At 37.8% G+C, this 16,404-nt stretch overlaps 2 protein-coding genes across 8 annotated transcripts in view; one reads left to right on the top strand and one right to left on the bottom strand.

The window, feature by feature from the left end:
• The window catches only part of LOC133607764 (putative monooxygenase p33MONOX), a 55,789-nt gene that overhangs the window by 4,198 nt on the left and 35,187 nt on the right, over positions 1–16,404 (bottom strand). For 2 of the 5 annotated variants that reach the window (XM_072913780.1, XM_061962708.2), the window contains exons 1-8: positions 7,487–7,632; positions 7,005–7,177; positions 6,846–6,906; positions 2,433–2,608; positions 1,123–1,240; positions 793–920; positions 615–718; positions 358–533 (exon numbers count right to left, since the gene is read on the bottom strand). In XM_072913780.1, coding sequence (XP_072769881.1) covers positions 358–533; positions 615–718; positions 793–920; positions 1,123–1,240; positions 2,433–2,608; positions 6,846–6,870 — 727 coding nt within the window. In that variant the 5' untranslated portion in view covers positions 6,871–6,906; positions 7,005–7,177; positions 7,487–7,632. Of the gene's footprint in view, positions 1–357; positions 534–614; positions 719–792; positions 921–1,122; positions 1,241–2,432; positions 2,609–6,845; positions 6,907–6,987; positions 7,178–7,486; positions 7,633–16,404 lie in introns of those variants that run through there. The other 3 variants (XM_072913781.1, XM_072913782.1, XM_061962706.2) reach the window with 2 other exon arrangements.
• pof1b (POF1B actin binding protein) overlaps positions 11,325–16,404 on the top strand; it is a 43,319-nt gene continuing 38,239 nt past the window's right edge. For 2 of the 3 annotated variants that reach the window (XM_061962704.2, XM_061962702.2), the window contains exon 1: positions 11,325–11,895. In XM_061962704.2, the coding sequence (XP_061818688.1) occupies positions 11,563–11,895 (333 nt within the window). In that variant the 5' untranslated portion in view covers positions 11,325–11,562. The remainder of the gene's footprint in view (positions 11,896–16,404) is intronic. The other variant, XM_061962705.2, reaches the window with a different exon arrangement.

Here is a 16,404-nt window from a genome sequence, read left to right as displayed (position 1 = left end):
CAGGGGCCCCCCACACTACTTGAGAAGGACTGCTATATGACAAACTACAGTACTTATATTTTTAAGTTACCTACCTAAAGTCATGCAAACGGCTTGTGCTGATTCATTCAGGTGTACACAAACAACTCCTCTGCAGGCTGCTGCTGTCATTAACCCACTCATCCAATATGACCACCAGTCTGAAGGTCGTCCATTCACTTATTAACCCGCCCCCTTTTTGGTTTATGTAGGACGACAACCTGATGTCACCTCTGTGTGTTTACACGGGCACAGCCGGCTTGATCCGTGTATTTATTTACACATTTTCATGCACTTTTCTTGTAGTTTGACGTTATGCAAAACGTCAGCTTTGTTTACCTGCATTAGAGGGATCGGAGCCCAGGTCCGAGGTGGACTTATGTACGAGAGGCCGTGGCCCAAACACGCCCCAGCGTTCCAACACGCCTCCTCCCGCCGCATCGCCTCCTCCTAGGTCCACGCTGCTGTTTGTAGAGCTGACGCTGATGTCAGAGCTAGTGCTGCTAAACCAGGTCCTGCACCGATCGGGAGTGAAGATACGCGTGAGCTTGGATGCTGTCACTTGGCGCTCGTCGCGCGGGTTAGTTTGAGTGTACCTGCGCTGCTGTGTAGGGGAGCTGTGCGGAGTGGTGGTTGGAGTGGACTGGGCCGAGGAGCTCTGGTGCTCCTCTCGGGTTTCCATGCTCTGGATCTGCATTTTCTGCACATCGGCAAAAACAATTAGTGGAATGCTTTTGCCATCTTGTACGGCCCCTTGATATGCATGCGTCTTACCTGGAAGGATTCAGGCATACGGTGGAGGCGGCGCGTCTCCTCGGCATTGAGGCCTTTGTGGGGCATGTAGCTGGAGTCCGTCAGCCCTGCCTTCTGCTCAAACTTGTGCATACTTTCATGAGTCTGCTCTATATATATATATAAAAAAAAAAAAACACAACTGCCTTAGAATTGTTTATATGTTCTCCTGAGAACCAATGTCCTCTATAGTGAACATTTGTCTGTGGTCTATTTCTTTTGTCAGATTTATACATTTTTGAAAACATTAACTCTGTTATTCCAAACACATATTTAAAATATTAATGTAGAAAATTGCTGTCATTGTCTTACTGGTGATGAGAGAGTTGAGGATGATGGAGGAGGCCTTGGTCTTCACCACGCTTTGTGACCTGGAGGGGGGGCTGCTGGAAAAATTAGACTGACGGACAGAACCACCGCCTTCTTCCTCCTGGTGAAAAAAACCCCACGATGGACATTAGAAATATTAAGTTAAGATAGTGTTTCACTTTAAAAAGGACAAGCAAAGGTTTTCCAACACCATCCAGATGTACAATGTACAATATAGACATACTAAAAATATTTTTTTTCACTAAGTTGTTTTACAGTCACAAAGAAAATAAAAAGTACCGTGCAAATGAAGTAATACAACTGCGGGAAGTTAAAGAATCTGAATCAAAATAATATAAAAATAAAGTCCTAATTTTATGTGATTAAAGTTACAAAATTACAAGGTAAAAAACTGCAATATCAAAATAATAAAGTGATAGTAATTAGTAGTGTTTCCTTAGGGACATTTACTTATGGCAGGTGATACCAGTTTTGCTTTCCACGTTTTTTTACTCACCTTTAAATGTTATTTATCTTTACTACAGCATCCATTACACTTACATGCAACTACCAATTAGAATTAGAATTACGTCATTACATCACCCACTCCTGCTATGAATAGATTACAGTCCTGGGGAAAACACTGATCAGTACTGCATTTTACAAGACTATAATAGCACTATTAGGAGGAAAAATTGTCATATACATTTACAAATTGTGATTTATAGAATTAAAGACATCATTTTACTGTAAAGAGTTGTAATCTTTAGTAGTAGTGCTGAAAAAAATAAATTCACATGCTAATTGCGATTCTTATTTCTTACAGATTCATAATTTTTAAGAATCAATTTTTTTCCATAAAATACAATTTTCAAAAGACACTATTTTAGGCCATCTTTGTGTTTACGTATAAGTCAGCAGCCAGGATAGGCTTGTGTAGCCTGTAACTGTTTTGAAAAGGTTTTATTAAATTTAATATACCAAATGATACATTGCGAGAGTCTGTTTGAATTGAGATTTGTGTTGAATCGAGAATCTATTATAAATCAAATTGTGACTCCAAGAATCGGAATCCAATATTGAGTTGTTGTAAGATTCATGTCAATAATTTTTAGAATTGCAAAGTAATGTTGGTTGCACAATATAGAATTAAGTCAAAATTGTAACTCATAAGGAAAAAATAAGATTATAATGAAATGAGAAAATAAATGTCAAAATACAATCGAAATTGAGTTGTTGAATTGTGAGGAGGTAAAAGCATTGGTTTTGAAAGGATAAATTTCAGGTAAGGATGGTGTGGGAGGTGCTCTCACCTCAGCCAGATGGTTGAACTTCCTGTCCGGCACAACTGGGCGTCTCCAAAGGTTGGTGATGTTGATGTCGTGGGGGGGCGTGGACATGGGGGCCTCCAGGTTGTCGTCATAGCTTATCGCCCTCCGGGTCATCCCGATGGGAAGCTTCATCCCTCCCATCCCGGAACCTTCGATAGCTGCGGACGCACACATGGATCGTGTCACTTGCCAAATTGTGGTACAGTTTTGATTTTAACCTGAGGACAATTAGGAGTGATGTCTTGATGTCAGGTGTTCAAATGACTAACTGACGGCAGTATGCGGTATGCTGTTTAGGATTAAAGGGGAACATTATCACCAGATCTATGTAAGCGTCAATATATACCTTGATGTTGCAGAAAAAAAGACCATATATTTTTTTAACCGATTTCTGAACTCTAAATGGGTGAATTTTGGCGAATTAAACGCCTTTCTATTATTCGCTCTCGTCACATCGGGAAGCAATCCACCATTTTCTCACTTTTGTCGGTGTGTTGTCGGAGGGTGCAACAACACGAACAGGGACGGATTCAAGTTGCACCAGTGGCCCAAAGATGCGAAAGCGGCAAGAAATTGGACGAAATTTGTTCAAAATACGAGGCTGTGGGGAAAGCCGACGAAATGGTCAGTCGTTTGTTCCGCACACTTTACCGACGAAAGCTATGCTACGACAGAGATGGCAAGAATGTGTGGATATCCTGCGACACTCAAAGCAGATGCTGACATCAACTCCAAAACTGGACAGATCAGCTTTCAGGAAAAGAGAGCGGATGAGGGTATGTCTACAGAATATATTAATTGATGAAAACTTTATTCATTACTCGCGGTTTTACGTAAATTATTATACATAAACTCCATCCATCCATCCATTTTCTACCGCTTATTCCCTTTGGGGTCGCGGGGGGCGCTGGAGCCTATCTCAGCTACAATCGGGCGGAAGGCGGGGTACACCCTGGACAAGTCGCCACCTCATCGCAGTATACATAAACTGTGTTTACCAATAATTTAGCTTAAAAACATTTATTTTTTTCAATCATTCGAGTACATTCGGGTAGTCTTGTGTAATGCAGTATTTTGTGTCTATTTAGGTATGGTTAACCTGAGTGCTGAAATCGTGGAAAAATATATGTTCTTAGCGCGCCTGAAATGGGCTGTCTGCACTCTCAAAGTGCATGTTGTTGCCAAATGTATTTCATATGCTGTAAACCTAGTTCATAGTTGTTAGTTTTCTTTAATGCCAAACAAACACATACCAATCGTTGGTTAGAAGGCGATCGCCGAATTCGTCCTCGCTTTCTCCCGTGTCGCTGGCTGTCGTGTCGTTTTCGTCGGTCTCGCTTGCATACGGTTCAAACCGATATGGCTCAATAGCTTCAGTTTCTTCTTCAATTTTGTTTTCGCTACCTGCCTCCACACTACAACCATCCGTTTCAATACATGCGTAATCTGTTGAATCGCTTAAGCCGCTGAAATCCGAGTCTGAATCCGAGCTATTGTCGCTATACCTTGCTGTTCTATGCGCCATGTTTGTTTGTGTTGGCATCACAATGTGACGTCATAGGAAAATGGACGGGTGTATATAACGATAGGGATGTCCCGATCCGATATTTGGATCGGATCGGCTGCCGATAAATGCCAAAAATTGCGTATCGGCAAGGCATGGGAAAATGTCGATCCAGATCCAGTTTAAAAAAAACTCCGGTCCGTGTTTTCCAACGCACCTATTTAAATAATACATTCCACTTTTCTGCTGCTCCGTAATTTCCGTTCCGCATTTTCAAGCACACCTTCAACACATCCACAATTCTCACGCAGTTGCTTTTAGCTGCTGGCATTACACGACAGGCTCTTCTCACTCTTTCCTGTGTCTCCCTCTCACAGACAGCGAGCGCACCTTCTTACACACGTCACATACTGTCACGTCATACGTCACATACGTATACGTCCTCTCCCAGCAGAGAGCGAGGTAGCGGCATGGCTAACGTTAGCTGTGATGCTAGCGCAGCCGCTAAGGTGCGCGCCTGCTCAAGCGTCCTCTGCGCACGGCAAATCTATGCCACGCACAAAATCAAATAAAAAAATAAGCGCATAACAATTTTCGACACACGGACACGACAGAGACAACAGTTTTCGTCATCATTGTTCAAATATTGTGAAGTCTGTCGAGACGCTTATCTCCATTCGGTGCCACACGTCCACACCATCAATTTCCACATCAACACCGTATGAAAAAATTAGTGATTTTTTTAGTTGTGATTTCCTTCTCTGCATGAAAGTTTAAAAGTAGCATATATTAATGCAGTATGAAAAAGAATGTTTTAATGTAGACATGCAAGCCTTGAAAGAACATTTTGAAAATCAAGACTACATTTCCTGCAAATGGGTGCATTTCTACCCTATATTTTAACTTTAGATTTATTCTCATATCAAACTCTTTTGGCTGTCTTTTTAACACTTACATCAGGCGCCCCCCTCCACACCCTGGATTATAAATAATGTAAACAATTCAATGTGATTATCTTGTGTGATGACTGTATTATGATGATAGTATATATCTGATAGTATATATCTGTATCATGAATCAATTTAAGCGGACCCCGACTTAAACAAGTTGAAAAACTTATTCGGGTGTTACCATTTAGTGGTCAATTGTACGGAATATGTACTTCACTGTGCAACCTACTAATAAAAGTCTCAATCAATCAAAACACATAGAATCATCATACTGATGTGATTATATGCATCAAGTGTTCATTCAAGGCTAAGGCAAAATATCGAGATATATATTGTGTATCGCAATATGGCTTTAAAATATCGCAATATTAAAAAAAGGCCATATCGCCCAGCCCTAGTTCAATGATGCCATTTCTGTTTGTCATGTATAATTTTGTCTATTTTGTGTTTATCCTTGAATAAACAGGTCAGTTTCTTGTTACCAACCATTGTGTATTATTCAAACTCCCCTAATTCAGCTGGCTAGTTGTTATCAAGAGGACTAAAACCCTTTTCAACATGATTCTGACAACTAAGTACCGTATTTTCCGCACTATAAGGCGCACCTAAAAACCACAAATTTTCTCAAAAGCTGACAGTGCGCCTTATAACCCGGTGCGCTTTATATATGGATAAATATTAAGATTCATTTTCATAAAGTTTAGGTCTCGCAACTACGGTAAACAGCCGCCATCTTTTTTCCCCGTAGAAGAAGCGCGCGGTGCATGCTGGGATATGTGACGTTTCATTTCCATTTGTGTGTTTATGTAAAGACCCCAAAATGGCTCCTATTAAGTGTGTTGTCTGTCTAATTATAAATAATGCAGACGAGGCGTGTTAACTGAGTTCTCAACATTTACTCACAGCGTGCTAACTCCCAGCATACAACGCTTCTCAGGGCTACCGCGCATGCTCGTAACTATCGTTGCATGCTGGGTAGTGTAGTTGTTATATTTGCTAGCTCATAACAGCACATTGAGAGACACGCTTACGCGCTTAATTCAATACTCGCCGTCATTCCGGGTGGATTGACAAAAGACCTCCAGCCGCTAGATATTGGTGTCAACAGGGCATTCGAAGCTAGACTGCTAACTGCGTGGGAACAATGGATGACAGAAGGCGAACACACCTTCACTAAGACGAGGAGGCAGCGCCAGACGACGCCAACATCTGCCAGTGGATCGTAAATTTGCCCAACTTTTCACTTCGGACACCGAAGACGAAGGATTTACGAATGAAGAATAACTTCAGAAAGTGAGCGCTATGTTTATTTTGTGTGTTGTGACATTAACGTTCGAGCAACATTATGTTGCTATTGCTCTGCACTATTTTGAATTTTACTATGTTTGTGATTGCACATTTGCGTACATTTTGGGAGTGAACAGAGTTGTTAGAACGCTGGTTTTTAATATATTATTAAAGTTTGACTGACCTATCTGACTGTTTTTTTGACATTCCCTTTAGCGCAGCGTAGGCGCGGCTTATAGTCCGGGGCGGCTTATTGGTGGACAAAGTTATGAAATATGTAATTCATTGAAGGTGCGGCTAATAATCCGGTGCGCCTTATAGTGCGGAAAATACGGTAGGCTAAATAACTTTAAACTTTAATACATGCTCGGATAGGCCAGTATCGGTCAGTATCGGTATCGGATCGGAAATGCAAAAACAATATCGGTATCGGATCGGAAGTGCAAAAACCTGGATCGGGACATCCCTATATAACGATGGTTAAAATCAGGCACTTTGAAGCTTTTTTTAGGGATATTGCGTGATGGGTAAAATTTTGAAAAAAACTTCGAAAAATAAAATAAGCCACAGGGAACTGATTTTTAATGGTTTTAACCCTTCTGAAATTGTGATAATGTTCCCCTTTAATATTGCTTTTCCAACACAAAATCTCACCTGGTAAGTCACCTGAACCCGACATAGCTTCTGTACTATTACGAGGAAAGCTTCAGCAGCCCTGAGGGGATATAAAACTGCATTATTACATTTGCAGGATAGCCAAGTAAGAAATGATGGCAATGCGCAGCATTAAACCCACAATAGGCGGAGACATGCCTGTGATTATATCAGCAGTGTAGAGCAGGCAGTAGAGAGGCGCATCCCGTCCTGAGGTGGCTCTATGCTGTCGACAGGATTGATGGAGAGGTTACATCAGGCTGGCTGTGACCAAACAGGCCCTCTGGCAAAGCATTGTAGGTGACAGTCAGGCCCAGAGGAAAGAGGAACAACTGCAAAAAGAGCAGACAAAACCATCTCATTGTGTAATAGGAGATAGCCTTACAATGACAATAAGTAGCGGCTAGCTTCAACAACACGAATTGTTTCAACAAAACAAAGGTGTGGGTGCATGTCACCGACGCCGAATTTAAAAAGTAAAGTTAAAACATCTCATTTATGCGTGATGTGAGTTTTAAAACAAGCTATGAGGACAAAAAAAAGCGCAGCAGCAGAGTTCATTTTGGCTATCTCGCTGACGGACAACCAGATGTCTTACAGCTGGAGACGGGACGACATCTCTCGTCTATTATCTTTCTTACCGGGGCTAAAGCTGGATTCAGGACGGCTATAGGATCGCCCGTAACCTCCCGCTGGTGAGTGGGCAGTTTGTGAAATGGCCGAAAATACGCTCGGCGGCCATTATTATTATGAGCTGTCGTTGCAGGACTTCCGGTATGGAGGAACTTGAACGTCACGTTGCAGTCTCGCGAGAATTGGTTGCTAGTCATTTCGGAGAGATTATTGTTTTTTTTTTAAATTCTCCCAATAATTAACTTTTTATTGAGTATTGTTGCCCTATTGACACGTTGTACAACTGCATCAGTTCTAATAAAACACTGTATTGTACTTATATTTGAATGCAATAGTATACAATACTCGGTACTAGGATGACAGGGGACGCAAAGCAATAATACTGAAATGAACAGTGCAATACATTTTAAAAGGTGCAATATACACATCACATCTTTCATATAATCGACAATATTACCGTTTTTCTTCATAACATGGTCACTACTGCCTAGTTTCTCTTGTTATATTTTTATTCTTATTGTTACTTTTTATTGTTATATTTTATTTCCATTTGAACCTCCATTGTTTACTTTTTAAATTCTATCTCAAATCTGTACACTGCTGCTGGAATTGTAATTTTCCTGAGAGAACTCTCCTGAAGGAATCAATAAAGTACTATCTATCTCAGGGGTCCCCAAACTTTTTGACTCCGGGGCCGCATTGGGGTAAAACAATTTGGCTGGGGGCCCCACTAATATATATATATATATATATATATATATATATATATATATATATATATATATATATATATATTATATATATGTCCTTGACGTCACTTTCAACCTGAGAAATAACAGCTACCAACCATTCACGAAACCCAACACAACACTCCAATACGTGCACCATGACAGCAACCACCCACCCACCACCACGAAAAGAATACCTACCGGAATCAATAAAAGGCTATCGATGCTGTCATCTAGCAAAGCTGAATTTGACCAAGCAACCCCCCGTACCAAAAAGCCCTTGATGAAAGCGGATACAATTTCACCCTCACTTATGAACCCACGCCAGGAAACCAGCCAAAAAAGAACAGAAAACGAAACGACATCATCTGGTACAACCCCCATACAGCAAAAACGTCTCAACGAACATTGGACACAAATTCCTCAATCTGATTGACAAACACTTTCCCAAAGACAACATCCTAAGAAAAGTATTCAACAAGAACAACATTAAATTGAGCTACAGCTGCATGAACAATATACGACAAATCATCTCAAACCACAACAAAACAATTGCAAATGAGCCGTCGGCCCTCAGACAGAGCGACTCCAAAACCAACAAAGGATGTAATTGTCGAAAGAAACCTGATTGCCCTCTCAACGGGGGGTGCTTACAAACATCAGTTGTCTACCAATCTAAGGTAATACGCAAGGACATTAACACATCCGACACATATGGAGGATTAACCGAGGGAGAATTCAAAACCAGATGGAACAATCACAAGGCTTCTTCCAGGAACAAAAACCTGCGAAATACCACAGAACTCAGCAAACACATTTGGGACCTCAAAGACAATAATGTTGAATATTCAATAACATGGCAAATTCTTGCATCCAGCACACCTTACAATAGTGGTAATAAAAGATGCAACCTATGCTTGAAAGAGAAACTGTTTATTATTTACCGTCCAGACCTGTCATCCCTCAACAAGCGCAGCGAAATTGTAACAACATGCCGCCATAGACGGAAACACCTCCTAGGTAACACATGAGCCAATCACCACGCCCCTAGGCCAGCCTGTACCCACCCACTCTGTGCCCTATATAAACCATGGTATGCGAATGCTCCCATTAAAATCTCCTGACGATTGAGGGTACCCCCCCTCATGAAACAGGCCTGTAGAGATGAAATAGTCTTGTGATTTTTTTCCCACACATACATATATATATATGTATGTACATATGATAAAATGTGTGTGTGTGTGTATATATGTATATGTCTATTTCCATGTATATATATATATATATGTGTATATATGTTTATGTGTCTATATGTGTGTATATATATGTATTCATACATATATATTCCTCGCGCACTAATTGACTTAAAGAGCGCACTTGCTGCATGTCACGTTATCGATGGTAAAATGCATTTTTAGACAATATGATTTGCCTGAGTGGCTAGGAGACGGTAGAAAATGGACTAGTAAGGACAAATAAAAAATACAAAAAAAAATACCAAAAAATAAAAATAAAATAAAAAATAAAATTTAACTTGGGACTTCCCGCGGGCCGGATTTTGGACGCTGGGGGGCCGTAGTTTGAGGACCCCTGATCTATCTATTTAAAAAGTAAATAAATACATGTACATATACATTCACTGTACAAACACATATACACATTCTGTACATATACATTCATTGTACAAACACATATACACATTCTGTACATATACAAGTACATATGCATACTTACACTCATGCACATAATCACGTTTCATCAAACATATATTAATGTTGTTGCCCTAGGGTAAACTGGGTGTAACACATGGCACACTGACAAAGCTTAACCTATTGTGACTATAACAATCTACAAGGTTAATGTAGGTTGCTTCTCTTTCTCCCCCTCCATTTTTCTGCATTCTTTCGTATCTCAAGTTATCATTACGTATATGTATTGTTGCATTTAAACAACTGTATTGTTGATAATAAAGGTAAATTATTGGTATTGTTCATTATCAATAGCGCTATTTCTATTGGTATTTGTATTGATCCATTTGTCGTGTAATAATGCTCATTGTCATTTCTGTATTATTTTTTATTTTTCGCTAACTGCTTATTTGCTATTACTTTTACCATCATATTTGTACATGTCATATTTGCTGATGTTGCTCTATTGTTGTTGTTGTTGTTGTTTGCTGTTGTTGTTTTTGTCTCTCTGTCTAATCCCCCTTTTGTCCCCACAATTTCCCCCTCTGTCTTCTTTTTTTTTCTCTTTCTATCCCCTCCTGCTCCGGCCCGGCTGCACTAAATGATAATATAAATACATTTAATAAAGTAAAATACAAATAAGGCAACAAGAGAAGTATCCTACACTTCTCTTTTGTAAAGTAAATCTGAACAGCCGATATGGGCATCTACATCAACTATATGATTTGCCTGAGAAGCTGGACAGGACACAAAAAAAAAAATAAAATAAAATAAAATAAAAAAAATAAAAAAAATAAAAAATAAAAAAAAATAAAAAGTAAATAAATAAAAAACATTTTCTTGGACAAAAAATATATTAAAACAGTTACATAGAAACTAGTAATTAATGGAAATGAGTAAAATTAACTGTTAGTGGACCAGCAGCATACACAATCATGTGTGCTGTACGGACTGTATCCCTTGCAGACTGCATTGATATATATTGTAGGAACCAAAATATTAATAATAGAAGGAAACAACCCTTTTGTGTGAATGAGTGAGAATGGGTGTACATGGGAGAGGGAGGGTTTTTGGTTTGGTGCACTAACTGTAAGTGTATCTTGTGTTTTTTATGTTGATTTAATAATCATAATTTAAAAAAAAGTACTATCTATTAGTGGTTCATTGTTTCCATCTAGTGGTGGACATAGCACCACCTTTTTAGACATTTGAAGCAAAAGTAATGTACAACAATCAAATAGCCACCTATTACTAAATATATGTGCTTGTATGTTGCATTTGTGTACACACTCCTGTCTAACTAGACGTAGTGATGCAAAACAAAAGGCTTCACATTCATGTAAGGAGCATTGAACGTTGCCATGGCTACCAGTGACATCACATTTAGAGCCCAATGTGAACACTCCTCTCCCCACTGCAAGGTTATTACCGTGTGATCCGCCCACCTCAAGCGAAGGGCAGAGACTACATTTGCAGGCGGTGCAAGAGCACCTCCCTCCGCGCCGTGTAAAGGCAGATTGTCCGACTCCTCCAACCGGACTTTCCTCTTTTGTGCTGCCCACAGAGGAGGAAGTAGCACCGCGGCACTCGCAGCGCTAACAACCGCCGACTTCCAAAACTTTTTACGAACTTTTTGTTCCTTTTGAGTTGCCTTCAATCCTCACAACGATGTCGTTGAAGACAAACCGGCAGACCACCACGACCACCTACCGGACCATGAACGTGGCCTCGCCCTCGCCGGAGCCGGTGAGCGGCGGCACGGTGCTGACGACGACGGCGGCTCGCTCGGCCTCGCCGCTGCAGTACACCGCCGTCAACGGCAACTACAGCACGCTTCGCTACCTGGTGCCGATGCAGCCGACAGTGCAGCAGCAGTCGTACGTGCTCATGCAGCAGCCCGTCATGCAGCAGCCCGTCATGCAGCAGATGATGTCGCCGGTCTACCTGCAGGGCGTCCAGGGCTTGAACGTCAGCAGCCTGGACCTGATGCAGCAGCAACAGGTGAGGTTACGGTCGGTCACTTGCATGGTCCTTGAACGCAGCACGCTTTTCTTGTTGTTGCAATTTATTGCTACACATTTTAGCTCTCTTAAAAAGTACATTCATAGATACATCTGCTCACTCTACAACACATTTTCTACACTTTTATTTATGATTTTTATAGTTTAAAATGTAATTGGATGCAAATTCATGGAAAATTAATTAGATATTTTTTAGTGCAAAATCATTTTTACATCCAACCACTTGCATGGTCCTTGAACGCAGCATACTTTTCTTGTTGCAATTTATTGCTACACATTTTAGCTCTCTTAAAAAGTACATTCATAGGTACACCTGCTCACTCTACAACACATTTTCTACACTTTTATTTATGATTTTTATAGTTTAAAATTTAATTGGATGCGTGTTTTGTATGAAAACAAATTCATGGAAAATTAATTAGATATTTTTTAGTGCAAAACCATTTTTACATCCAACCACTTGCATGGTCCTTGAACGCAGCACGCTTTTCTTGTTGTTGCAATTTATTGCTACACATTTTAGCTCTCTTAAAAAGTACATTCATAGATACATCTGCTCACTCTACAACACATTTTCTACACTTTTATTTATGATTTGTATAGTTTAAAATGTAATTGGATGCAAATTCATGGAAAATTAATTAGATATTTTTTAGTGCAAAATCATTTTTACATCCAACCACTTGCATGGTCCTTGAACGCAGCATACTTTTCTTGTTGCAATTTATTGCTACACATTTTAGCTCTCTTAAAAAGTACATTCATAGGTACACCTGCTCACTCTACAACACATTTTCTACACTTTTATTTATGATTTTTATAGTTTAAAATGTAATTGGATGCAAATTCATGGAAAATTAATTAGATATTTTTTAGTGCAAAACCATTTTTACATCCAACCACTTGCATGGTCCTTGAACGCAGCATACTTTTCTTGTTGCAATTTATTGCTACACATTTTAGCTCTCTTAAAAAGTACATTCATAGATACATCTGCTCACTCTACAACACATTTTCTACACTTTTATTTATGATTTTTATAGTTTAAAATGTAATTGGATGCAAATTCATGGAAAATTAATTAGATATTTTTTAGTGCAAAATCATTTTTACATCCAACCACTTGCATGGTCCTTGAACGCAGCATACTTTTCTTGTTGCAATTTATTGCTACACATTTTAGCTCTCTTAAAAAGTACATTCATAGGTACACCTGCTCACTCTACAACACATTTTCTACACTTTTATTTATGATTTTTATAGTTTAAAATTTAATTGGATGCGTGTTTTGTATGAAAACAAATTCATGGAAAATTAATTAGATATTTTTTAGTGCAAAACCATTTTTACATCCAACCACTTGCATGGTCCTTGAACGAAGCACGCTTTTCTTGTTGCAATTTATTGCTACACATTTTAGCTCTCTTAAAAAGTACATTCCTAGGTACACCTGCTCGCTCTACAACTAATTTTCTACACTTTTATTTATGATTTTTATAGTTTAAAATTTAATTGAATGTGTGTTTTGTACGAAAACAAATTCATGGAAAATTAATTAGATATTTTTTTAGTGCAAAATCATTTTTACATCCAACCACTTGCATGGTCCTTGAACGCAGCATACTTTTCTTGTTGCAATTTATTGCTACACATTTTAGCTCTCTTAAAAAGTACATTCATAGGTACACCTGCTCACTCTACAACACATTTTCTACACTTTTATTTATGATTTTTATAGTTTAAAATTTAATTGGATGCGTGTTTTGTATGAAAACAAATTCATGGAAAATTAATTAGATATTTTTTTAGTGCAAAATCATTTTTACATCCAACCACTTGCATGGTCCTTGAACGCAGCATACTTTTCTTGTTGCAATTTATTGCTACACATTTTAGCTCTCTTAAAAAGTACATTCATAGGTACACCTGCTCACTCTACAACACATTTTCTACACTTTTATTTATGATTTTTATAGTTTAAAATTTAATTGGATGCGTGTTTTGTATGAAAACAAATTCATGGAAAATTAATTAGATATTTTTTAGTGCAAAATCATTTTTACATCCAACCACTTGCATGGTCCTTGAACGCAGCATACTTTTCTTGTTGCAATTTATTGCTACACATTTTAGCTCTCTTAAAAAGTACATTCATAGGTACACCTGCTCACTCTACAACACATTTTCTACACTTTTATTTATGATTTTTATAGTTTAAAATTTAATTGGATGCGTGTTTTGTATGAAAACAAATTCATGGAAAATTAATTAGATATTTTTTAGTGCAAAACCATTTTTACATCCAACCACTTGCATGGTCCTTGAACGCAGCACGCTTTTCTTGTTGCAATTTATTGCTACACATTTTAGCTCTCTTAAAAAGTACATTCATAGATACATCTGCTCACTCTACAACACATTTTCTACACTTTTATTTATGATTTTTATAGTTTAAAATTTAATTGGATGCGTGTTTTGTATGAAAACAAATTCATGGAAAATTAATTAGATATTTTTTTAGTGCAAAACCATTTTTACATCCAACCACTTGCATGGTCCTTGAACGCAGCATACTTTTCTTGTTGCAATTTATTGCTACACATTTTAGCTCTCTTAAAAAGTACATTCATAGATACATCTGCTCACTCTACAACACATTTTCTACACTTTTATTTATGATTTTTATAGTTTAAAATGTAATTGGATGCAAATTCATGGAAAATTAATTAGATATTTTTTAGTGCAAAATCATTTTTACATCCAACCACTTGCATGGTCCTTGAACGCAGCATACTTTTCTTGTTGCAATTTATTGCTACACATTTTAGCTCTCTTAAAAAGTACATTCATAGGTACACCTGCTCACTCTACAACACATTTTCTACACTTTTATTTATGATTTTTATAGTTTAAAATTTAATTGGATGCGTGTTTTGTATGAAAACAAATTCATGGAAAATTAATTAGATATTTTTTAGTGCAAAACCATTTTTACATCCAACCACTTGCATGGTCCTTGAACGCAGCACGCTTTTCTTGTTGTAATTTATTGCTACACATTTTAGCTCTCTTAAAAAGTACATTCCTAGGTACACCTGCTCGCTCTACAACTAATTTTCTACACTTTTATTTATGATTTTTATAGTTTAAAATTTAATTGAATGTGTGTTTTGTACGAAAACAAATTCATGGAAAATTAATTAGATATTTTTTTAGTGCAAAACAATTTTTACATCCAACCACTTGCATGGTCATTGAACGCAACATGCTTTTCTTGTTGTTGCTATACATTTTAGCTCTCTCTAAAAAAAAGTACATTTATAGGTACACCTGCTAACTCTACAACAAATTGTCTACACTTTTATTTACGATTTAAATAGTTAAACATTTTATAGGATGTGTTTTGTTACGAAAACAAATGAATGGAAAATTAATTAGATATTTTTTTAGTGCAAAACAATTTTTACATCTGACCATTTTCCATAACCCTCAATAGGGCCGCAGGTAAGCTGGAGCCTATCCCAGCTGACTCTAGACTGGTCGGCACAATTTTAATATAAGTTTATACATCTTTGAAATTATGTGTGATGTAGTCTATTGTAAGTGTGTTCATGTTTGAAATAAACTAAACTCAATCAATCAATCGTTCTGAAATAACTCCTGCCAGGATTAAAACCTAATACTACTGCCTTTCAAGACAAGCACCAACACTGTACACCATTATAATCTTATCAGTGAAGGAGCAGGGAAGGGCTAGGAATACATTTGGTAGAATTTCTTATAAGGCACCCTGTCATTTATTAACATTTCCCAAGCGCTTTTTCCATGCATGCTCTGCTTATTGGGAGGGGAGGTCCTAATGAAATTGTGCCAACAAAAATGTTGCATGCATATATTTGTACATTGCAGGTTTACCTAATGTTGTAGCCAATAAGTGTATTGCTCACGCATATTTATACGGAAAGGAAATGTAGGAATTCTGCAACGTCAGCCTCAAAATTTGGACATAATCCAATAAAATTTAAATTAAGTATAACTAACGCCCTGTTAGCATTTACTTGGTAAAAAATAAGTTTGTGTATAATTCATGTTAATTACATCCTAGCTTGCATGCTAATTTATGTTCTATGGTTATCATCACACTTCTGCTCTTTGACATTACTGGTACCCTAATGTTGTGGCAAAACAAAAAAAAGCCAAACAAAAAAACAAATTAATTAATTCTTTAATTTGTTAATTCCTTTGATGATGACCTAGATTAAGTCTCATGGTATTTTCCATTGTGTATACATAGTGGATACTAGCTAGCATTCACGTGGTGAAAGTACATTTGTGTATTAGGGATGTAGCAATATTAATTTATTTTTTTTTCTTCGGTTATTGTCACCAAAATTATCATGGTAATCATTGCTCAAAAAGTATTCATAAACTCTTATTTATAACCAACTTTTATTTCAAATAAATTAAATACAATAAATAAATAGCCGCA

This window comes from Nerophis lumbriciformis, linkage group LG09 (genome assembly GCF_033978685.3).
Source record: "Nerophis lumbriciformis linkage group LG09, RoL_Nlum_v2.1, whole genome shotgun sequence".
NCBI lineage: Eukaryota > Metazoa > Chordata > Actinopteri > Syngnathiformes > Syngnathidae > Nerophis > Nerophis lumbriciformis.
This window is presented reverse-complemented; position numbering and strand designations above follow the sequence as displayed.